The sequence below is a fragment of the Hyla sarda genome, chromosome 8 (genome assembly GCF_029499605.1).
Source record: "Hyla sarda isolate aHylSar1 chromosome 8, aHylSar1.hap1, whole genome shotgun sequence".
In the NCBI taxonomy this organism is placed as follows: domain Eukaryota; kingdom Metazoa; phylum Chordata; class Amphibia; order Anura; family Hylidae; genus Hyla; species Hyla sarda.
The window spans coordinates 32,760,484-32,786,556 of record NC_079196.1 but is presented as its reverse complement, the minus strand read 5'-3'; the positions used below and the strand labels follow the sequence as shown (position 1 = coordinate 32,786,556).

General features: G+C 44.2%; 1 protein-coding gene across 1 annotated transcript in view; it reads left to right on the top strand.

The window, feature by feature from the left end:
* Nucleotides 1–1,072: 1,072 nt before the first annotated feature.
* RND3 (Rho family GTPase 3) overlaps nt 1,073–26,073 on the top strand; it is a 39,195-nt gene continuing 14,194 nt past the window's right edge. Inside the window, exons 1-2 of the mRNA XM_056534837.1 lie at nt 1,073–1,483; nt 2,210–2,297. Coding sequence (XP_056390812.1) covers nt 1,334–1,483; nt 2,210–2,297 — 238 coding nt within the window. The 5' untranslated portion in view covers nt 1,073–1,333. The remainder of the gene's footprint in view (nt 1,484–2,209; nt 2,298–26,073) is intronic.

Genomic DNA, 26,073 nt, shown 5'->3' with positions numbered 1-26,073 from the left:
ATTTCAATAGAACAATAGTAACTTTATTAAATTGCTTCAAAACTAATTCCAACAAAATAGCAAAACAGGTTGGAAAAAACGGATGCAAACGAATAGAACCGTACGGGGAAAAACCGTATTTGGAGTCATACGGTTGCATACGGTTTTCGCCATACGTAAACGGTAACCGTGGTGTGAACCCAGCCTAACACTGGCCTATATACACATAAATATGTACAGTGGTCCCTCAACATACGATGGTAATTCGTTCCAAACGACCCATCGTTTGTCGAATCCATCGTATGTTGAGGGATTCGTGCAATAGTAAAACTGCATTTATACTCACCTGTCCCCGCCGCTCCGGACCGGGTCCTCACCGCTCCCGATGGTCTCCCAGGGGCTCCCGATGCTGTCCCGCTGCTCCGGTGTCTTCTTCGCGATCCTCCGGTGTCTTGCGCATCTTCTCCCGGGTCCGGGCCTCGCTTTCCGGTGACGTTATTACGCTGCTGCGCCGGCGCGGCGTGCGTAGTGACGTAATAATGACGCCGGAAAGCAAGGCCCGGACCCTGGAGAAGATGCGCAAGACACCGGAGGATCGCGAAGACGACCCGGAGCAGCGGGAATAGGTAAGTGAACCTGTCAGGGATGCTTAAACTTCTATCCGACAGCAGCTTAAGCATTTTGCGCTGTCGGATAGCAGTTAATGCGATGGCCCCGACATATAAAAGCATTGTATGTCGATGCTGACATCGACATGCGATGGCCTCTGAGAGGCCATCATATGTCGATTTTATCATATGTCGGGGCCATCGTAGGTAATTGGTACAGGAAAAAAAATCTCACTTCCAGTCTCTATCCTTTCCTTCCACTGGCTTCTATGTGTTCCTTTGTCTCCTTCATTGATTTCTACTCATCCTGGTTTATTCTCTCGCCTAGTGCAGTAAAAGTTCAATGCAATTTAGCTCCAGCTCCAAGAAGATAAACCATCCCAGAGCAGAAATGATTGCAGCTTCTCTGCCCTGTGTCGTTCCACCAGTGTCCACTAGATGGCGCGCTGCACACGAGGCAGCAGCAGTTGGGAAGCTGCAGCATGGTGCTCATACAATGAAAAGGGTGGATCTGTGACATAAGGGATAGTGCAGGAGGCTGGACACATAAAACCAGCCAGGAGAAGTGAAACAAAGCTCAGTCACCTCTCTTATTGGATGTGTTATTACAGCTCTGCTCTGGGAGGATACAACAGCTGGAGAGGGGGGGATTGCTGAGAACCAAGCTTTTTCTCATTTCTGCATAACTTCTATTGTATCTGCAAAAAAACAAGAAGAGGGGGGGAAGAAAATATAAGTTCACCTCAATGAAGGAGAGAAGAAGCAGCCAGAAACTGTCTAGCAAATCTATGATGGATCCCAACCAAAATGTGAAATGCAAAATTGTGGTGGTGGGAGACAGCCAGTGTGGGAAGACCGCTTTATTGCACGTTTTCGCTAAGGATTCCTTCCCAGAGGTAAGTCCCTGGGCTTATCCGGCTACTTGGGGGTTAACAAGCCCCCACTGAGCACAAATCTCTCGCCCCCATCTGTTCTCAGGGGTATATGATTACTGCAAGGCTCCTTTTTTTTTTTTTTTGCCAGGGTCCGTAAATAATAAGCTACAGGTTTTTTATTTTTTTGTTCTTGTTGTTTTTGTTCTTGTTTTTTTGTTGTTTTTTTTTTTTACACTGCAGCGATTGTGTATAGATTGCGTATAAATTGCGTAGAGATTGCAAGATCTTGCGGGATAGGAACCACTGTAACCTAGAATGGTGTCGGCAGATCCGAACAACCTAGTCTGACCTTTTGTGGTAGAAAAGGTCAGATTGCAAGTTTTAACTTTTTTATTTTCTGTTTTCTGTTTATTGATTCTGTATTGTGTAAATATATATATATATATATATATACAATGTATCACCGTATCTTCTATCTATTTAAAAGCTACAGCAGTCTGGTACAGTGTCTCGCAACCAGGGTGCCTCCAGCTGTTGCAAAACTACAACTCCCAGCATGCCCGGACAGCCAACGGCTGTCCGGGCATGCTGGGAGTTGTAGTTTTGCAACAGCTGGAGGCACCCTGGTTGCGAAACACTGGTCTAGTATTTTAGGGTTCCCCTTTTTAAGTTTGCACGTATAGTGACAGTCCTCTATAATCTGATTTTGATTTAAAATTTTATTTTTTTAATTGTCTTTCCGTCCAGAATTACGTCCCCACCGTATTTGAGAATTACACGGCCAGTTTTGAAATTGACACCCAGAGGATAGAACTGAGTCTGTGGGATACGTCTGGTAAGGAAGCCTTCATTTCTTTTTCAACGTGCGGCTTTTATGCAATGTTCATTGGGTTTCATGGTGGTTGCTATAGAACTTGGGGAGAGGAGAAGAGGAGGAGGGGGGGGGGGGGTAAGTTGATTTCATGTAACTATGCCATTCGCAGGGAATCCTTTTTTTTTTTTTTTTTTTTTTTTTACGCCTGTTGTACAGGACCATATGTTTTGGGAGTTGATTGAGGGGGTGGTTTTATTAACCCTCTATACAGCAAAAGAAAAACAGAAGCACTTTATTGTATCAGATCACAGGCATATGGTATATTGACACTGACGGGTTTCGGATGCTGTTGGACCCTTAGTCAGGGCATCAATTAAACCCTGGTGGCCACATGAGCGATAATGGCCAAAATTGTGTGTGGGGGGGGGGGGGGTCCCATGCTGCAAAATCTCTTGTGGGAGTAGTCGTGATTGCCTGTCCTTGTTCTGCAGCACTCCGCTGATGACAGGATAGACCCCCCCCCCCACTCCCCAATAGGGTCATATCATTAAAGTCACAAATCCGCTGGCGACAATTGCCTCCAAGAATCACACCACTCTGTCTACATACTTCTCTGTTGCCAGACGGGCATTTTTCCAAATCCTCCGATGCGGTGCTAGCTCTCTGCCTATCGCTTACACCCAGACTCATTTAGCATTGGTCTATTATGTAAAATTACTTGCAATAATGGAGGTCACCGGCTACTGCATAATATCCGACACGATCGATACAGAGGCCTGCAGACACCAATGTGTCACGATAGCACTGTGGTCTCTGAACTGTGAACCTCCAGCTGTTGCAAAACTACAATTCCCAGCATGCCCGGACAGCCGTTAGCTGTCTGTGCATGCTGGGAGTTGTAGTTTTGCAACAGCTGGAGGCACCACTGGTTGAGAAACACTGACCTATACAATATACTATGCTGGGAGTTGTAGTTTTGCAACAGCTGGAGGCGCCCCTGGTTAGGAAACACTGACCTATACTATGCTGGGAGTTGTAGTTTTGCAACAGCTGGAGGCACCCCTGGTTAGGAAACACTGACCTATACTATGCTGGGAGTTGTAGTTTTGCAACAGCTGGAGGCACCCCTGGTTGGGAAACACTGACCTATACTAGTCTGGGAGTTGTAGTTTTGCAACAGCTGTAGGCACACCTGGTTGGGAAACACTGACCTATACCATATACTATGCTGGGAGTTGTAGTTTTGCAACAGCTGGAGGCACCCCTGGTTGGAAAACACTGACCTATACCATATACTATGCTGGGAGTTGTAGTCTTGCAACAGCTGGAGGCACCCCTGGTTGGGAAACACTGACCTATACCATATACTATGCTGGGAGTTGTAGTTTTGCAACAGCTGGAGGCACCCCTGGTTGGGAAACACTGGCTTATACTATGCTGGGAGTTGTAGTTTTGCAACAGCTGGAGGTCCACAGTGCGATTGCATCTGTGTACTATAGCCCACATACAGTGCATGCTTCATTTTATGAGTAACAGGAGGGTTGGCATGTGGTATGCACTGACGTCCGTCCTCAAATATTTCCCCCAGATCATCTTTCCTGGTTACTGTAACACATTCGTACGGGTAAAGTTTCCCCCCCTTTTAGTCCAGAGTAGCCGAAAGGTGACATTGACTTATAACGGGGCCTGTAATTTGATTATATAGGTGTCTGAGCAGGTTCTTCAGACCCGTCTTAAAATGCCATCTAGGCAGCTGAGCCTCCGCCGCCGGACACATCAGAGTAATGACCATTGTCATAGCCATTCATCATGTCTGCTGCGGTATCATAAAGTTATCAGCACATTACGTTCCACTGAGCAGCACTGCAGAATATTGGGGGCTTTATACATACCGTGTCATGATTCGAGTGGAGAAAACGAAGGGGGAAGGAGGATTATTTTTTTTTTTTTTCGATGGATTTAGTCTTCTTCCATTGTTCGGCATTCACCGCCGTGATCTCTATTTGATACCCGACCGAATGATTTATTGCTGTCCCTTTTAGGTAGCATAAATATATTCCTCCATGCCGTTCCTTCAAAAGGAAGATAAATTAAGCCTATCAAAGGGACAGGAAGATGGTATACAATGGAGGGCGGAATAGATAGGGAAGCGCAGCCACCGCAGTCTTCAAATATAGTATCAAGAAGTAAGAGAGCTCAGGAAACCCGTAACGTCAGGCCATATGTGTGTGCACGCGTGCGTTTTCGCACTTTCTGTAAGAGTGCCCACACAAGCTGCTGTATTGTTAGGCGGTTGTACCAGCTGTTTGCAGGTTGGTTAAAGGAGGTGTCCACTTGCAACCAACATCTGCTCCAGTCATCAGATGTTGGTGGAGGCAGATGGTAGGGTCATCGGGACAACAGATGTGTCTGACAATGTGGGCAAATATTGTTCGATCTGGCCATGGATGGGCAGATGTCTAATACCGAGGCATCCAACTCAACCATCCGTGGACATTGTGGAGAATGAACCATGACCAGCATAATTTTCCAGGAGAAGAACCCTATTTCCAACATGGTTGGGTTGTTGCAAGTACAGTGGTTCCTTATGTTACAATATGATTGGGTTCCAGGACGACCATTGCATGTTGGGGCCATTGTATGTTGGGGCCAATGAATGTTGGGCCATTGTATGCTGAGGCCATTGTATGCTGAGGCCATTGTATGCTGGGGCCATTGCATGCTGGGGCCATTGCATGCTGGGGCCATTGTATGCTGGGGCCATTGTATGCTGGGGCCATTGTATGCTGGGGCCATTGTATGCTGGGGCCATTGTATGCTGGGGCCATTGTATGTTGGGACCATTGTATGTTGTGACCATAACTCTATGGAAACCTGGTAATTGGTTCTGAAGCCCAAAAACATCATCCAAAAATAGGAAAAAGGGAGAATTAAAGAAAAATAAGTAGATACCTAATATAGATAAAGCAAATCCTTACATATAAAAGTAAGAAAGATCTGCTGGAAGCTGTAATCACTGTCTATATAGAGGACAGGAGCTTCTTCAGGGTCCTGTACAGAACGCACAATGTCCAAAAAAAGTAACATGGAGCCGCCCCCACCTGGTGTACAAAGGAGCAGCTAACCATGGCACAGGTAAAAAGTAACATGTAATACCTCCCTGTACTGTTGGGGGCACTAGACACCAGTCAGTGCATGCACTTCAGTAATACAGGGGTTTCACCAGTGAATGCCCATTCTGATTGGTCAGATCTCTCAGCCATTGACACATTTTGCAGATCTGGACTGTCTGTACATTGTATGTTGAGTCTGGTTCCAAGTTACAATGGTCCAGAAAAGACCATTGTATGTTAAACTATTGTATGTTGAGACCATTGTAAGTTGAGGGATCACTGTATTCACTATCTCCTCCTACCTTGCCTGGTCCTCAAAGCATGAGCATAGACTCTTTGGGGGACATTTTTCATTGGTTTTACACCACTTCAATGTTCTATATGTCCCTGCAAATTGTGTGCAATTGCTTTTTTTTTTTTTTTGCACAACTTTTTTTTTTTGTGTGTATGCATTTTTCAGTAGAACATCTTTAAAAGTTGTCTACTGTTTGGTGCACCGTACCCCACTTTCTGCAGTGGAGCTGTATTTATTATTTAAATTTAGAAGTGTGCGCAAAGCCTACTTTTTTTGCACAAACCTACTCCACCTAATAGGACACGTACAAAAGTGTCAGAAGCCAGAGCACAAAGCTTAAAGGGGTTATCCAGGAAAAAACTTATATATATATATCAACTGGCTCTAGAAAGTTAAACAGATTTGTAAATTACTTCTATTAAAAAAATCTTAATCCTTTCAGTATTTATGAGCAGCTGAAGTTGAGTTGTTCTTTTCTGTCTAAGTGTTCTCTGATGACACGTGTCTCGGGAACTGCCCAGTTTAGAAGCAAATCCCCATAGCAAACCTCTTCTACTCTGTGCAGTTCCCGAGACAAGCAGAGATGTCAGCAGAGAGCACTGTTGCCAGACAGAAAACAACAGCTCAACTTCAGCAGCTGATAATTAATGAAAGGATTAAGATTTTTTAATAGAAGTAATTTACAAATCTGTTTAACTTTCTGGAGCCAGTTGATATAAAAATAAAGTTTTTTTTTCCTGGAATACCCCTTTAAACCAATCTCTGCAGCTCACTGGTTTCTATAATTGCACAAAATTGATCAAGTCCTGTGCACCTTTTTTGTAAATTTTGAGCAACTGTGCAAACGATACACCAAGCAAACAGGGGTAAAATCTTTACTACCTTACACCAGCGTTTGGTAAATGTCCCCCTTTGGGGTCAGCGTCTGGCATAAAGACCCTCCATAGGAGAAGACACTTGAGATGCCCTATAGTTATTTTACATTGTCTGGTGGTTCCAAAATATCCTAACCTTATGTATCGCACTTGTTTTCTATGTGTCCTCAACATATCCCCAACATATCCCCAACATATCCCCAACATATCCCCAACATATCCCCAACATATCCTCAACATATCTTCAATATATCCCCAATATATCCCCAACATATCCCCTACATATCCCCAACATATCCCCAACATATCCCCAACATATCCCCAACATATCCCCAACGCATCCCCAACGCATCCCCAACGCATCCCCAACGCATTCCCAACGCATTCCCAACGCATCCCCAACACATACCCAACATATCCCCAACACATCCCCAACACATCCCCAACACATCCCCAACGCATCCCCAACGCATCCCCAACGCATCCCCAACGCATCCCCAACGCATCCCCAACGCATCCCCAACGCATCCCCAAGGCATCCCCAAGGCATCCCCAAGGCATCCCCAACGCATCCCCAACGCATCCCCAACGCATCCCCAACGCATCCCCAACGCATCCCCAACGCATCCCCAACACATCCCCAACGCATCCCCAACGCATCCCCAACGCATCCCCAACGCATCCCCAACGCATCCCCAACGCATTCCCAACGCATCCCCCACATATCCCCCACATATCCCCCACACATCCCCAACACATCCCCAACATATCCCCAACATATCCCCAACATATCCCCAACATATCCCCCACATATCCCCAACATATCCCCCACATATCCCCAACATATCCCTAACATATCCTCACACCTCTTGTTTGAATAGTTATTGTGTAATTATATGTGTTGCCCAGTCAACTAGTTTTGTGGATTCAGGACATCAGCTTTTTTTCCCATACTGCTCTTCACTTTATCCTCCATAATTCCTTCCCTACATCCGTACTATCTGCTGTAGGTCGGAGGAATGTAATGGCTTCTATGGAAATAGTTGAAATTCTTCAGATTTCAGGCTTCTGGTCTGCTGACTGCGAGGTTGAAGATATGCTGGTAGAGTGTGACCTGATGTTTGCCATTCGGTTTTAGGGTTGAGTGGCTTATTCCTGCATCCGGGTCCGTGGTTTTAGTTTTAACCCTTTACTAACTCTTATTAAACAGCTTCTTTTTTTTTTTTCCTACAAAGAGTGATTTAAGGGGGGGGGGGGGGGGGGGTAAGGTTGGTGGTTCAGATCCACCTCAATCATCACTAGGGTTGCCACTTGGCCGATATTTTACCGGCATAGCCAGTATTTTGGCCACCCTGACGGTATTTTAAATATAAAATATATAATAATAATAAATAATAATAATATAATAATAATTAAGAAAAAAAAATAATAATAAATAGTAATAATAAAAATAATAATAATAATAATAATAAAAATAATTATTAATAATAATAATAATAAATAAATTATAATAATAATAAATAATAAAATATAATAATATAAAAGAAAAATGCAATGGCCGGTATTAATCCAACAAATCCTCCAACTCCTGGAACGTTGCACCATAACCTATACCAGTGTTTCCCAAACAGAGCGTCTCCAGCTGTTGCAAAACTACAACTCCCAGCATGCCCGGACAGCCAACGGCTGTCCGGGCATGCTGGGAGTTGTAGTTTTGCAACAGCTGGAGGCACCCCTGGTTGGGAAACGCTGACCTATACTATATAGCAGTGGTCTTCAACCTGCGGACCTCCAGTTTTTGCAAAACTACAACTCCCAGCATGCCAGATGTTGCAAAACTACAACTCCCAGCATGCTCGGACAGCCGTTGGCTGTCCAGTCATGCTGGGAGTTGTAGTTTTGCAACAGCTGGAGGCACCCTGGTTGGGAAACACCAACCTATACTATATAGCAGTGGTCTTCAACCTGCAGACCTCCAGATGTTGCAAAACTACAACTCCCAGCATGCCCGGACAGCCGTTGGCTGTCCAGTCATGCTGAGATTTGTAGTTTTGCAACAGCTGGAGGCACCCTGGTTGAAGACCACTGCTATATAGTCCAACATCCTGGAAGTTGTAGTTTTCCTGCAGAGCCACAGGCTGGATCAGGGCATGCTGGGAGTTGTAGTTATTAACTAACTGCAACTCCCGAATTTAATAAAAAAAAATTTTTTTTTTTAAAGTGATCAAAAAGTCACATCAAAACAAAAATGGTACTGTTGAAAACTGCAGATAGGGGTGCAAAAAATGAGCCCCTCATACAGCGCCATATACAGAGAAATAAAAAAGTTACAGAGGTCGGAATAGGATAAAAATTTCCCCCGCATATGTGTATCTATCCTGTGATGTTCCGCATATATAATTAATTATGCAAATTAGCATGGCCGGTTATTTTTATTTTTTTATTTTTTTACAAGAAAGGTGGCAACCCTAATCATCACTGATCACATCTTGGAAAATATATGAATTGAACGTAATTGAAATATCTCTTTAAGGAACTTGAATTGACTTCTCTTTGTCGGTATGTTAAGCAGTAGGCCTGATAATCCGGCATCTGTCCTATTGATTCAGACGGGTTTTAAAGGAATTTTCCAGAATATTTTAGTCTTGTGACCATATGAAAGTTCAGCCATCGCTCAATCCTTAATATATATATATATATATATATATATATATCTAGTTTGCACAGTGTTTGCACATTCCTGGGGCTCACTTCCTAGCAGAACGCACTGTAATCTAGACAGGGGGTCACGAGAAGAAAGACGATGACAAATGGGGGATGACCTTTGTTGACCTGCCAGGCACATTGTAGGGTAGAGGGGGGGGAGGTTGTGTCCTGCAGCGTCAAGGACATCCTGGTTTCATGTGCAGTCCTTGTAAGCTGATCTCCGGGGACCGAGGGTGGGGAAGATCCTGAGGCCCTGGAAAGCTGATCCTGAGCAAAAGAGGATGGGGGGAGGAAGTGGGAAAGGGAAAATCCCTCATGTTCTGACTTGTAGCTTCTCTCACCTCCTCGTCCGGATATTTTGTCTATGCTCTTGTTATTTCCGATTCCGATAATCGACTATCTTGGATCATTATACAGTAAAGTTCTTTTGGTCTGGGATCGATGGAGCAAAACAGGTGCTGAATTAATATAAAATCTAATAAAATGTTTAAAGAGTACCTATCATCATCCAAACTCTCCCTAATTCCCCATCTGTCCCTAACTTTAGAGGGGTACTCCCGTGGAAAACTTTTTTTTTTTTTTTTTTAAATCAACTGGTGCCAGAAAATTAACCAGATTGGTAAATTACTTCTATTAAAAAATCTAAAACCTTCCAGTACTTATTAGCTGCTGAATACTACAGAGGAAATGGTTTTCTTTTTGGAACAAAGAGCTCTCTGCTGACATCATGACCACAGTGCTCTCTGCTGACATCTCTGTCCATTTTAGGAGTACTCCGGGACATGAAAACGTATCCCCTATCCTAAGGACAGGGGATACGTTTCAGATCGTGGGGGGTCTGATCTCTGCAAACCCCCCCCCCCCCCCCCCCCCCAACCCCCGGCGAACATGACGCAGCAACCGACACACCCCCTCAATACATTTCAATGGCGGAAGCGGAGACTGCCGAATGCAGCGCTCCGGCTCTCACATAGAGATGTATTGAGGGGGCGTGTCGGCTTCCACGTCATGCGGTGGTCAGACACACCCCCTTGCCACTGACTGCCGGGGCCACCTAAGGGAGATCGAGGGGGGCCCCAGCGGTCGGACCCCCCGCGATCAGAAACTATATCCCCTATTTTCATATCCCGGAGTACTCCTTTTAAAGGGGTTATCCAGGAAAAAACTTTTTTTTATATATATCAACTGACTCCAGAAAGTTAAACAGATTTCTAAATTACTCCTATTAAAAAATCTTAATCCTTTCAGTACTTATGAGCTTCTGAAGTTAAGGTTGTTCTTTTCTGTCTAAGTGCTCTCTGATGACACGTGTCTCGGGAAACGCCCAGTTTAGAAGCAAATCCCCATAGCAAACCTCTTCTAAACTGAGCGGTTCCCGAGACACGTGTCATCAGAGAGCACTTAGACAGAAAAGAACAACCTTAACTTCAGAAGCTCATAAGTACTGAAAGGATTAAGATTTTTTAATAGAAGTAATTTACAAATCTGTTTAACTTTCTGGAGCCAGTTGATATAAAAAAAAGGTTTTTCCTGGAATACCCCTTTAAGTATATTCCTTTCCATTGTAGTATACTCTATAGAGCAGGATCTCTCTTGTGGTGGCTGCGCATTTATCTTCCCGCCAGGGCTTGTGTTACCAATTATACAAGCATGGCATTGATCAGCCCACATACTTGGACGTTTAAGATTTTCCGGATCAGCTTTTTTTTTTTTCTAATTTGGAGCGCCCTCGCTTAAATTTACTAAACCACATTTAAAGCATCTGACTTGGCTCCGCTCCCTTGATAAAAGCTGACCCCACCCGAAAATTGAGAATTTTTAGCTGGCTGTGTATACTACGGAATATTACGCGGTCTGTTTCTCTCGATGTTGTTTTGTCAAGGGAAGGGGTTAAGTCTGGTGACTTTAATGGGAAGCAAAATCATCGGCAGAAAGTATGCAGCAGATCCTGTACATGTGGACGTTCCCTTAGGCTAGGTTCACACTGCGGAATCTCCGGGTAGAAAATTTCCGCACGGTGATTCCGAGTGCGGCCAGCTCAGACTAAATCAGTCAGCACTAGGACCACGCGGACACTTCAGTCTCCAATAGACTGCAATGTGTTCCGCGAGTATTTCTCCCTGAAGAATGAGCAACGCCAATCTTCAGGCGGAAATTTTCAAGCGGATTTTCCGTTCACAAATTTACGCTGTCACGATTCGGCTGGCTGGAGGTGGATCCTCTGTGCCAGAGAGGGATTGGCGTGGACCGTGCCGGCGGACCGGTTCTAAGTTGCTACTGGTATTCACCAGAGCCCGCCGCAAAGCGGGAAGGTCTTGCAGTGGCGGTAGCAACCAGGTCGTATCCACCGGCAACGGCTCAACCTCTCTGACTGCTGAGATAAGCGCGGTACAAGGGAGTAGACAAGAGCAAGGTCGGACGTAGCAGAAGGTCGGGGCAGGCAGCAAGGATCGTAGTCAGGGGCAACGGCAGGAGGTCTGGAACACAGGCTAGGAACACACAAGGAAACGCTTTCACTGGCACAAGGGCAACAAGATCCGGCAAGGGAGTGCAGGGGAAGTGAGGTATAAGTAGGGAAGTGCACAGGTGAAGGTACTGATTAAAACCTCATGCGCCAATCAGTGGCGCACTGGCCCTTTAAATCGCAAAGACCCGGCGCGCGCGCCCTAAGGAGCGGTAAGCGCGCGCCGGGACAGCACAGACGGGGAACGGGTCTGGTAAGGGAATCGAGATGCGCATCGCGAGCGGGCGCGTCCCGCATCGCGAATCGCATCCCGGCTGGGAACATTATCGCAGCGCACCCGGTCGGCAGGTCTGACCGGGTCGCTGTGAATAAGAGAACGCTGTGAGCGCTCCGGGGAGGAGCGGGGACCCGGAGCGCTCGGCGTAACATACGCTTTGGAATTTGTGAAGCGGAATGTGTGAACGGAAACCCACTCACCATACAGTACATTTTAGTAAGCGGAATTTCTTCCTGCAATTTCAAAGCGGAATTGCAGGCGGAAATTCCGTAATGTGAACCTAGCCTTAAAGGGGTACTCCGGTGAAAACCTTTTTCTTTTAAATCAACTGGTGGCAGAAAGTTAAACATATTTGTAAATTACTTCTATTAAAAATCTTAATCCTTCCAGTACTTATTAGCTGCTGAATGCTACAGAGGAAATTCCTTTCTTTTTGGAACACTGATGACATCACGAACACAGTGCTCTCTGCTGACATCTCTGTCCATTGCAGTGCTGGGGATTTGGGTTCAAATCCCACTAAGGACAACAATAAATAAAGCTTTATTATTATTATTATAATAACGTAAGCAGAGAGAACTATGCTCGTGATGTCATCAGAGAGCATTCCAAAAAGAAAAGAATTTCCTCTGTAGTATTCAGCAGCTAATAAGTTTTTAATAGAAGTAATTTACAAATATGTGAATTCAGGTAGAAGACAGACATGGTCGCACATCAACAATCAGGCACAATGATCTAATTGCTTCTCAGCATAATTTCAAAAACTAACAGGTTGTTAGTATACGTTTTGATCAAAAAGTACAAGCCCCCTCGCCACGTCAAGGCCACCTATTTAGAGTGGGTCCCTAACGTCCCTAGCATAAAATGGCGTAGCACTGGGCGGCGACCACCACCGCCGCGACACCAGTGCCCACAGGGGCGTTAGGGACCCACTCTAAATAGGTGGCCTTGACGTGGCGAGTGGGCTTGTACTTTTTGATCAAAACGTATATACTAACAACCTGTTAGTTTTTGAAATTATGCTGAGAAGCAATCAGATCATTATACAAGATTGTAGATGTGCGACCATGTCTGTCTTCTACCTTAATTTACAAATATGTTTAACTTTCTGCCGCCAGTTGATTTAAAAGAAAAAAGGTTTTCACCAGAGTACCCCTTTAAAGTGTAACTCCAACCCGTTCTGCAGAGATCGTAGTTCATGCTGGGCGGTAGAGATGCCCAGGCAGTCGTACAATGTCCAGCAAGTTCCGTACATGGGTCCCGTTTATCAAAAAAGGGCTTGTATATGGAACTCGCTGGGTGTCGTATGGTTGCCTCGGCAACTGTGCCACACAACGCGAGCTGCGTCTGTCCCCTATCAATCTTGGCAGAACGGGCGGGAGACAAACACTGGACTTAAAGGGGCATTCCAGGAAAAAACTTTTTTTTTTATATATATTTATATATATATATATATATATATATATATATATATATATATATATATCAACTGGCTCCAGAAAGTTAAACAGATTTGTAAATTATTTCTATTAAAAAAAATCTTAATCCTTTCAATAATTATCAGCTGCTGAAGTTGAGTTGTTGTTTTCTGTCTGGCAACAGTGCTCTCTGCTGACATCTCTGCTTGTCTCGGGAACTGCACAGAGTAGAAGAGGTTTGCTATGAGGATTTTCTTCTAAACTGGGCGGTTCCCGAGACACGTGTCATCAGAGAGCACTTAGACAGAAAAGAACAATTCAACTTCATCAGCTCATAAGTACTGAAAAGATTAAGATTTTTTAATAGGAGTAATTTACAAATCTGTTTAACCTTCTGGATAACCCCTTTAATTCAAATATTTCCAGGAGGAATAACAGAAGAGCATAGCGCTAAGTGGTGCTCCAAAACTGCAATACAAATATTTCAAGGGGAACTGACAAGTCTTCTTTAATAACTAGTCCGGTGTTTCCCAACCAGTGTGCCTCCAGCTGTTGCAAAACTACAACTCCCAGCATGCCCGGACAGCCAACGGCAACTAGTCTCAGGGTATGTTCACACTGTATGCCAGAACCCTGCAGTTGTCAGGGCATGATGGGAGGTGTAGTTCTGCAACAGCTGGAGAGCCAAGATTGGGGCACACCCTAACCTCAAGTAGTCTTCTCTGGTGGCTGGTACCCTTTAGGATCTATCAACATTGGTCGATCCCTCAGGTCATGTGTCCATTTTGGTCCTAATATCGGATCCGCTTAACCGAACCCAAGCAACGCGCCACGACTTATATCCATATCTTCCCTGAGGCCTATTAGTGCAATTCTACCTGACCTCACACACAGACCAGCGGCGAGTCCATTTACCAACATGTCTGATAGCAATCTAAGCAATTTCCTTGGTCGTTATCAAGCATTGGCGCGGCCGTACTGTACGTGCCGTAATTAAGCCATTGACTCAGCGTCGCTTCAGATGTGTCCATAATCTTCCTCGTATTGGGCTTAATCTTTGTAATATTAGAACCAGATACTGTATGCAGAAGTTAAAATGAGAACAAGGCCCATGATTGAAATGACCGTAAATAATGGAGTAAAAAAAAAAAAAAAAATGCACCGTGACTACGACAACGGGCGCTAAGTAAAGGTTTTGATGCTCACTTTATTTCGAACAGTCTTTCTCATCTTCGATGTAGTTTTAATTGCCATATATCCAGGTCATGATAGTAATGGCACCCGACGGTCTCTGCCAGTCCTTTCGCTTCCGATCTAGTTAACGTATGTTCATCATTATGATCATTAGATACAATATGTTGGTGCCCCAAGGCTCGAAAACTTGTGGTTGGTTACTAAGATGGTGTGGAGCCAATAATTGGTCTTCAAGCTGACATACAGCATATTACGTTGCGTTCCACTGATGACTGTTGGTGCCTGTCACCTGGTGCAATGATAGTGCTACTAAGGCCCCTAATTCCAGCCCGGGGGGGGGGGGGGAGGGAGGGGTCAGTCCACCTCTGTCGTCATCATGTTCTAGGTAACCTAAAAAGCCTAAGTTCTCTCCACCTGTTGGTTTAAAATGCATTTATGATATAGTCAAAGGCGAATATTTTTCTTGAATCGTAATGTAATTGAACTGTATTCTGGACCTTGATGGGTAGGTAATATGTCCAGTCATCTTGGGGAAGGGAATTGACGATTGGTTGTCTTTTAGTTGCATGTGCCAGGGGCCTACACAAGTGGTTATTTTTTTGGGTTCCGTGTGCCAGGGGCCTCCACCATTGCAAGTGGTTGTTTTATAGTTCCGTGTGCCAGGGGCCTCCACCATCAACAGTGGATATTTTTTTTGGTTCCGTGTGCCAGGGCCTCCACCATTATAAGTGGTTGTTTTATAGTTCCGGGTGCCAGGGGCCTCCACCATCACAAGTGGTTGTTTTTTTTGCTTCCGTGTGCCAGGGGCCTCCACCATCACAAGTGGTTATTTTTTTTGGTTCCGTGTGCCAGGGGCCTCCACCATCACAAGTGGTTATTTTTTTTTGTTCCGTGTGCCAGGGGCCTCCACCATTATAAGTGGTCGTTTTATAGTTCCGGGTGCCAGGGGCCTCCACCATCCCAACTGGTTGTTTTATAGTTCCGTGTGCCAGTGGCCTCCACCATCTCAACTGGTTGTTTAATAGTTCCGTGTGCCAGGGGCCTACACCATCACAAGTGGATATTTTTTTTGGATCCGTGTGCCAGGGGCCTCCACCATCACAAGTGGTTATTTTTTTTTTGGTTCTGGGTGCTAGGGGCCTCCACCATCACAAGTGTTTATTTATTTTTGCTTCCCTGTGCCCCGGGCCTACACCATCTCAACTGGTTGTTTTATAGTTCCGTATGCCAGGGGCCTCCACCATCTCAACTGGTTGTTTAATAGTTCCGTGTGCCAGGGGCCTACACCATCTCAACTGGTTGTTTAATAGTTCCGTGTGCCAGGGGCCTACACCATCTCAACTGGTTGTTTAATAGTTCCGGGTGCCAGGGGCCTCCACCATCACGAGTAGTTGTTTTATAGTTCCATGTGCCAGGGGCCTCCACCATCACAACTGGTTCTTTTTATAGTTCCATGTGCCAGGGGGTCAACCATCAAAATTGATGGTTTTTTAGTTCCATGTGCCAGGGGCCTCCGCCATCACGAGTAGTTGTTTTTTAGTTCCATGTGCCAGGGGCCTCCACCATCACAAGTGGTTATTTTTTAGTTCTGTGTGCCAGGAGCCTCCACCATCAGGATTGGTTGTTTTTTTGTTCCGTGTGCCAGGGGCGTCCAAGGTTGGTTACATAGCAGCAGGATCATCTTGATTACTCCCTTTATTACTATTGAAAGTATTAGCCAGGTTCTTATTAGAGTCCCCGACTTGGTGTGAAACGTTTGCAATAATCCCCGTCCTTATCCGACCAAACAAAATCCATGCGAAATGTGAGATTCCAGACGTGTGTTCTCCCGGTTGTTTAAGAAACACTGTTTTTCTATCATTCTCCTTCAAAGGCTCTGTAAACATTTGATTATTCCTCTTCCAATTTCTACGCGGAGGGTTAGCGAGGCTTTGTACTTTCCAATTTTTGTGTAAAGAATCTGATGCAATTTATATGTGGAAGGATATTACGTTTTAATTAAAACTGTTTGCTATCTCCCGGTTGTGCTTCAGCTTCTTTGTGTTCGGGGGGTGGAGGAATGGAAGTTTTGAGCAAAGCATGAAAATGATTAAAAAGATCTGCCAAAAATGTTCGGCTCCCAGTATATCTGGATGGCCTCCAAGTCTCGATTGTGCAACCTACCCCCTTGCTAGGACATGTTTTGGGCCTCACTCAATAGGGTGGTTTGCAAATGCTCAGAAGCAATATAGGATGTATATTCTATGGGATTGTTTATGTCACATTCCAGACAAATTGCTTCCTGGCTCTTAAATAAGCCCTACAGTTTGTGTGGCCCGGACTAGTATCCTACAATCTCTTCTCACAAAGATCATCCCTGAAATCTGTTTTTTATTAAAAATTTGCCTTCTGACAATATATCTGTCAGTTCTCTGAGCTTGTAAGGAGAAATTCTTCTATGAATGTAAATGAACTCTGTGCGGTCTTCTCTGTTCAGCAGTTTTCCCCTCTTTCTGAAAGGCACAATCCATATGGCCCCCATTACAGGTCCTTCTAGGGGTGTCCCTTTGATATTCAGGGCTTAAGGGTAAATCGGCTCAAAAAGAAGACTGGGAAAATTGGGGGACAACATTGCTAGTACCTAGCACTTTGCCAAAGTGCTCCAAAGGGCGGCAGTGGTAACAACCTTCAATTGTTTGGCGTTCTTCTCCTCCATCAGGGCCTTGTGTAGCTAATTAAGACCCCCGCTCAAGGTCCTAACTAGAATGTATATAGTCTGGTGTCATGGACCCCTTCCAACTAATGACAGGAAACTAAATGCCCATGGCTCAACACACTGTCAAGGACAATTTATAAAATGGCCACTAGGGGCAATTACGCTGTGGCTTCTACTGACCAGAAACCACTCCAGTGCCCTCTATGGTATTAAAGGGGTACTTCGGCAGAATTTAAAAAAAAATTTTTTTTTAATCAACTGGTGCCAGAAAGTTAAACAGATTTTGTAAATGACTTCTATTAAAAAATCTTAATCCTTCCAGTACTTTTAAAGGGGTACTCCGCCCCTAGCATCTTATCCCCTATCCAAAGGATAGGGGATAAGATGTCAGCTCGCCGGGGTCCCGCTGCTGGGCACCCCCGCTCTGTGCGTAATGACCGTCGATACAGGGGCCGGAGCATCGTTACATCACGGCCCCGCCCCCTCGTGACGTCACGGCCCACCCCCTTAATACAAGTCTATGGGAGAGGGCGTGGCGGCCATCACGCCCCCTCCCATAGACTTGCATTAAGGGGGTGGGTCGTGATGTCACGAGGGGCGGAGTCGCAATGTAACGATGCTCCGGCCCCTGTATCGCCTGTCATTACGCACAGAGCGAGTGTGCTCTGTACAGTAATGATGGCGGGGTGCCGCAGCGGAGATGGGGACCCCGGCGATCTGACATCTTATCTCCTATCCTTTGGATAGGAGATAAGATGTCTAGGGGCGGAGTACCCCTTTAAGCAACTGTATGCTACAGAGGGAATTCTTTTCTTTTTGAATTTCTTTTTTGTCTTGTGCACAGTGCTCTCTGCTGACACCTGATGCCCGGATCAGGAACTGTCCAGACAGCATAGGTTTGCAATGGGGATTTTCTCCTGCTCTGGACAGTTCCTGATACGGGCAACAGGTGTCAGCAGAGAGCACTGTGGACAAGACAAAAAAGAAATTCAAAAAGAAAAGAATTTCCTCTGTAGCATACAGCTGCTAAAAATTACTGGAACGGTAAATATTTCTTAACAGAATTCATTTACAAATCTGTTTCACTTTCTGGCACCAGTTGATTTAAAAAAAAAATAATTATGTTTTCCACCGGAGTATCCCTTTAAGTTGGTACTACACAGCATTGGTTTCCATCTGTGTTCGGCATTATGATGTAGCCAACGTATTAGTACTTTTTATTTGACACTCAGTAGTAGTATTATTACTTGGAATAAAGTATAATTTAGTGGAAACTATCATCATATTTCTACTGTATTATTTTGACCCCACCCAAGAGGAACCCTTCCTTTGTATTTTACCCAGGGACCCCTACCTTCTGTTTCCTAAAAATTGAATAAAAAAAAAAAAAAAGTTGTTTGGAATTAGGTGAAACAATGGTGCTTTTCTCCAAAAAGAAATCAGCGCCACACTTGTCCCCAGGTTGTGTGCGGTATTACAACTGTGCTTCATTCCCTTCAATGGAACTGAGCTGCAATACCACGCACAACCTGAGGGCAAGAGTGGCGCTGTTTCAGTGAGAAAGCATCTATGATTTTCTAATCCTCGAGAAGCCTAAATATAATGTGCGGTTAAAGGTGAAGTCCACCTTTTTTTAAAAATATTTACACAAACCCGCTTCTAGTTCTCACGGGGGGGGGGGGGGGGGGGGGTTGTGTGGGTGGGGGCTGCATGCATTGTAGCAGCTATGGGGCCCGGTTACTAACAGGGGCCAATCTCTACTTAGAGAGGAGGTATGGTTACAGGATCACTGGGTGGCCATAGAAAACCAAAATAATCCTAATGGTGTATGGCCTCATACATGGCTGCATCACTATATAGCAGTGTGTTCCCAACCAGGGTGCCTCCAGCTGTTGCAAAACTACAACGCCCAGCATTCCCGGACAGCCGTTGGCTGTCCGGGCATGCTGGGTGTTGTAGTTTTGCAACAGCTGGAGGCACCCTGGTTGGGAAACACGCTATACAGACATCCAAACATGTTGTGTACAGCGCCGCAGACTATGTTGGTGCTATATAAATTAAGGAATGTGAGATTCCGATGAATTCCCACCGAGATGGGAAAAGTAGTCCTCCTGTCTTACTGTGTGGGGAGTCGTCTCTCAAGGATTGAAGATTAGGGAGGATTTTCAACAAGGCCGGAGAGAAGACAGATGTCGGGTGGAAATACGTTTATCCTCATGGAAACTCTAGATGGTCGGTGTCACTATCTGCAGCCGCCTCACTCACCAGTAATCGGAGGTTGGGGGGGTAAATCGACATCAAAGACCCCCGCGCTCTGGCCTGTTACTGATATTAACCGAACAGGGGGGAACATTACCCCCCCCCCCCCCCCCCCCAAAAAAAAATCCACTTCTAAAGATTCTCTTTACACAATGGCTCCAGTCCAAGAGGCCGTTCCCACGTAAGCCAATAACAATGAGCTCTATGGAACATATGCACTGAATTTATAGCGGCAGGGATGCGGGGTATAGAAGCGGAGAGTGTTTGCCAGGGGTCTCAGAATTTCCCTTTTTATAAAAGAATTTAATGCAGGAATTCAGTGACCCGCGGTATAAATATCCAGACGTTTGAGGGTCGGGTACCTTTTATATAGTAGAGAGAGAGAGAGAGATTTTTTTTAACCTGATTGTTGCCAACGCCCTTAAAGGGGTACTCCGGTGAAAAACGTTTTTTTTTTTTTTGTTTTTTTTTTTTTAATCAACTGGTTAAAACAAACGCAGAAAGTGCTGCTCATCTGGTACCAAACACCAGGACTACGAACCGAACACCAACATATGGTGGGGAACGGGGACAAGGTGAGTAGATATATTTTTCTTTTTCTTATAATTTTTTCGAACCTGAGCAGAAACATTTTGTGAACTGGAGACATTTTATTCAGAATTATATTCCAAAGGACACACATTCACTTTTTGAATCAATTAAAATGACTTAAAGGGGTACTCCGGTGAAAAACTTTTTTTATTTTTTTTTTAAAGTTAAACATATTTGTATATTACTTCTATTAAAAAATCTTAATCCTTCCTGTACTTATTAGCTGCTGAATACTACAGTGGAAATTCTTTTCCGTTTGAAACACAGAGCTGTCTGCTGACATCACGAGCACAGTGCTCTCTGCTGACATCTCTGTCCATTTTAGGAACTGTCCAGAACAGCATATGTTTGCTATGGGAATTTCCTTTTACTCTGGACAGTTCCTAAATGGACAGAGATGTCAGCAGAGAGCACTGTGCTCGTGATGTCAGCAGACAGCTCTGTGTTTCAAACGGAAAAGAATTTCCACTGTAGTATTCAGCAACTAATAAGTACAGGAAGGATTAAGATTTTTTTTTTAAAGAAGTAATTTACAAATCTGTTTAACTTTAAAAAAGTTAAACAGTTTTTCACCCGAGTACCCCTTTAAGTCATTTTAATTGATTCAAAAAGTGAATGTGTGTCCTTCAGAATTTTATTCTGAATAAAATGTCTCCAGTTCACATAATGTTTCTGCTCAGGTTCGAAAAAATTATAATAAAAATAAAAATATATCTACTCACCTTGCCCCCGTTCTCCACCATATGCTGGTGTTCGGTCCGTAGTCCTGGTGTTCGGTACCAGATGAGCAGCACTTTCTGCGTTTGTTTTGACACAAAGGAAGAGCCTGGTCATCAGCCAAGAAAGCTGTGCTCGGTCAGGAACGGGGACCGGCAGGAGAGAATAGGGGATGGTGAGTAAACCGTGAACCACCAGTGATTGTTAGAACAAGTGGGGAGAAGCATGAGGCTGTGCGCTTTGCTCTCCGGCTTTGTGTGATCTCCGTCTAGATGTAGGAGATGTGCTCCATAAACTTATAATGGAGACTGCAACTGGAAATTGAATTTGCAGAGAGAGGTAGAGTGAAGCGCACAGCAGCATGCTTCTCCCGGGTCTTTCTTTAAATTATGTTGGGTCCCATACATTTATACACTTATGCCCTATTCAGTCTTAAAGGGGAAAAAAAATGTCAAATCAACTGGTGCCAGAAAGTTATGAAGATTTGTAAATTACTTCTATACTAAAATCTTAATCCTTCCAGTACTTATCAGCTGCTGTATGCTCCACAGGAAGTTTTGTAGTTCTTTCCAGTCTGACCACAGTGATCTCTGCTGACTCCTCTGTCCATGCCAGGAACTGTCCAGAGCAGGAGAGGTTTGCTATGGGGATTTGCTCATGCTCTGGACAGTTCCTGACACCGGCAGAGATGTCAGCAGAGAGGACTGTGGTCAGACTGGAAAGAACTACAAAACTTCCTGTGGAGCCTACAGCAGCTGATAAGTACTGGAAGGGTTAAGAATATGAAATAGAAGTAATTGACAAATCTGTATAATTTTCTGGCACCAGTTGATTTAAAAAAAGATTATTTTTTTCCTTCGGAGTACCCCTTTAAAAGTTTCAGCTCATGCGTGTTCAATTTCTTTTCTGTGTAGTGTAGAGCGTAAATTTGTGCTCCGGAACTGTACTTCCTACTATAACTAAATACCTAGACAGCCTCCAGAGCAGTGTTTCCCAAAGCAGTGTGCCTCCAGCTGTTGCAAAACTACAACTCCCAGCATGCCCGGACAGCCAACGGCTGTCCGGGCATGCTGGGGGGTTGTAGTTTTGCAACAGCTGGAGCCACAATGTGTCTAGCACCTTTGTGTCTAGCACCTTTATTTACTTTTTATTACACTTTTAATTTAGCTAACTAGTCTGAATTCCTCTAAATGGGAGGGGGCGTGGCCTCACTGTGCAGGTCTCCGCCCCCTCCCTCAGTATGTTGTCTGCTCACATCTCCCCTAGCATTAGCAAAACTACAACTCCCAGCTTGTCCTCACTGACAGTAGCGGGACACAAGCTGACAGTGGGAGGATTTTTCCTCTAGTTGTGAGCCCTGCACTCACAGCTGTCAATCAAGGAAGTGTGTCCATGACATAGGTGATGACGCATGGACACAGCAGGACTAGTATGTGTCCAAGCAGGCAGGGGGGGGCAGTTGTTTAACTGGCTTTTTCAGTATGAAATACTAAAAATTTTCTAATGAAAGCAATTGCAAAACCTATTGGTTATACATGCTTTACCACATATCAAAAGTTTTTGTATCTGACAGCGCCCATTTAAGTGTATACAAACACTTCCTTACAATGTTCTTCCTCCTCCTTCCTCTCCTTTTCGATTTTGTGCTTAGTCACTTTATGACTACTTGAATTATTATGCAACGGAAAGGCTCTCCCGAAGCAGGAACGTCCACATGCATGATAAGTCAGGTACACCCGAGCCGCTGCGGCACACTCCCTTTTGGGATTTCCTTTTTTATTTTCAGTAAGGACATTGGGGGGGGGTATTCATCATTGCATATACACGTCTTTTATTGCGTACTATTGTCGCATTTCCACTTGAGACATTGCGATTTGCGACTTTTCATTTCGCCTTTGTCATTACGTCGTTTTCAGTTTCCGACTGCAAATCAACTTTTGACATGCTTCTTTTTTGCAGTGGTCGGGAATTTACTATTAGGGCCTTTTATACTTTGTCGCATAAACGGTTACTAATACCGCAATCTTGTCGCAATTCAAAGTCATTTTAAAACTGACATAAAAAAAATGCCATACAATCAGTTTAGGCTAGTAAACCCCAAGAAACGCCAAAGTTACTATATAGCGTGCGACAAATGATAAATTTGGCGCAAGTCCGTCAAACACCGGAAAAAAAAAAATAGGGTAAAAAACCATATAGAACAACCAGTTTTGTTCTATATGGTTTATCAAAACCTGTGCAGAGGAGAAGTTGCCCAGTTGCCCATAGCAACCCATCATGTCGCTTCTTTCATTTTTTAGAGGCCTTTTCAAAAATTTAACAAATAAATGAAATTTGGATTTTCGTAAATTCTTCTCAATACGCTGTAGACACCCGTCTTATGTCGCCCCTGTGTAGTTTACACGAGGTTGCAGTTTGATCCTCATGTTGATCCTCAGGACCCCCCGCCGCAGGATCGTGGTGTGTTCTTTTAATCTCGCTCAGCGACTATTGATGCGCTGCGTACATTGAAATCTGGGTTCCAAGTGCGACGCTGTTGGGAATGCGTGTGGGGGGGGGGGGTATTTTTATTTTATTTTTTTCTTATTTTTTTGTCTTTTCTTCAGAGAAAAGTAGAAATTTCCCCAGAACTGGTTTTCTTTGAAATAAACGTAAGTGCTGCTTCATGTTAAGTGTTTTTTTTTTCTTTGCATTCTTCACATTCAAGTCTATATGGGGAAAGATTTACAAGGCCTATGATTATGAGCCGGTTAGAGCTAGTTCACACTACGGAAAATCAAGGCGGAATTTTTGTGTGGATTCCAGGTAAACGGGTTTTATACTATTCTATGCACACCGTGTTTAGCGCACTTACAAGTCGGACCTGCAGAAGGATTTAAGGCAGTAGTCTTCAACCTGCGGACCTCCAGATGTTGCAAAACTACAACTCCCAGCATGCCCGGACAGCCGTTGGCTGTCCGGGCATGCTGGGTGTTGTAGTTTTGCAACATCTGGAGGTCCGCAGGTTGTAGACCACTGATTTAAGGGGTATTTCAGGATTATTTTTTTTTTTTTTGGACTGGCTGTAAAGTTAGTTGAGTTCATAATATAGTGTCTGGACCTGTGTTTGATAGTGGTCTCACGATTCTTCAATTTTCGCCTCAATATTTATTTTTAACAGCATACAAAATGACTCAGGTCTCGGCTTTCCCCAGGTTGCAGTGCGGCCGAGACATTACATCACTAGTCAGGTGATCAGATGGAGCCTGTCTGCTTCAATGGGCAGAGCGACCGCTCTGAGAGAGAGAGATCATTCTGCAACTAATTGTATTTGTGCAATAGCTGGAGGCACCCTGGTTAGAAAACACTGGTCTTTTAAATGGAATGCAGCTCATTTGTGTTTTCAATGGGTGGCTGATGTGTGGGAGGGAGGAAAGTGACCTCACACTTACAAACAAGGAACTATGGGATGTGTAGTTTGAGAGAACGAACTCCAACAGGAAATACCTAGTTCACAGAAAGCTAGCCACAGTGTTATGGTAATTAGAGATGAGCGAATTTACAGTAAATTCGATTCGTCACTAACTTCTCGGCTCGGCAGTTGATGACTTATCCTGCATAAATTAGTTCAGCTTTCAGGTGCTCCCGTGGGCTGGAAAAGGTGGATACAGTCCTTTATTGGCGCAGCATTGTTTGACGACTCCGACTCCAGGTACCCAAAATTTCATCCGACTCCTCGAATCTGACTCCACAGCCCTGGCTGTGCTGGCGTAGCATCGTGTCCCCTTCATTCTCAGGATCGGTTAGTCGGACCCCAGGATCATAAAGTGATGACATATCCCAGCAATACCTTACCAGTCTACAAAATGGGAATACCCCTCGTACGTTCCCAAACATCACACGGCTGGGTGGTCCAGACGGCTCGGCAACGCAGTTGTGCATCTGAATGTGACATGAACTCATATTTAAGAAATGTTAATCTTCTTTTATGTGTTTTCTCCGATATTTGTAAACTGTGGTAAGAGCGTTTTTATTATTGTCTCTGGAAATCTGCCAACTCAATGGGATCCGCTTGTGTGCAAACATGGAAGTCTTGTTCCTATTTATTCCAGACTGATTTTCTTTACCCTCTAGCGGCAGAAACATTTTGAAAGTTGTTTTTTTTTGTGGTTAGTAGGAATGTTACTATTATGGGACTCTATAGGTTATTGTGTGATTTTTATAAATTTTTTAACTAATTTTTATGTTTACAAATGTGGTCCCCGACCTGAGACCACTGGGAACTGAGATGTGTGGGTAGCTTGTATTGTGCCAGATCCATTTTTTTGCCTTTACCGCTTCTCTTTCTCCAACTGATCACAAGGGGAGATCCAGCTGCTTGGACTCCTAGTGATGATCTGCGATGGGAAAGTTGAACAGTGTTTAGTTCTCCTGCAGCTCCCCCACAGGAGAAGTGAAGCATTACATAATCTGTCTTTAAAATGAGTTTGGACTTCTTGTGATCATCTCTGATGGGAAAGTTGAACAATACTCAGTTTTCCTACAGCTCCCCCAGAGGGGAAGTAAAGCATTACATGAATCGTCTTGAAATGAGTGGGCTGTCTTTTTGATATTTGCATGGACATGCTGGGTCCTCCAGAGACAGAGGTGCTTTTTAAAGGGGTATTCCAGGCCAAAACTTTTTTTTTTATATATCAACTAGCTCCGGAAAGTTAAACAGATTTGTAAATTACTTCTATTAATAAATCTTAATCCTTCCAATAGTTATTAGCTTCTGAAGTTGAGTTGTTGTTTTCTGTCTAACTGCTCTCTGATGACTCACGTCCCGGGAGCTGTGCAGTTCCTATGGGGATATTCTCCCATCATGCACAGCTCCCGGGACGTGACATCATCAATGAGCAGTTAGACAGAAAACTTCAGAAGCTAATAACTACTGGAAGGATTAAGATTTTTTAATAGAAGTAATTTACAAATCTGTATAACTTTCCGGAGCCAGTTGATATATATAAAAAAAGGTTTTGCCTGGAATACCCCTTTAATTTACAAATCTGTATAACTTTCCGGAGCCAGTTGATATATATAAAAAAAGGTTTTGCCTGGAATACCCCTTTAAGGCTTGTTTACACTGTGGACATTCTGCCGTCTTATGGAAGAGCCCTTATCTGCTCCAGATAATTGATGGAATTACTTAATAGAGGACCTTGCAAGTTGCTA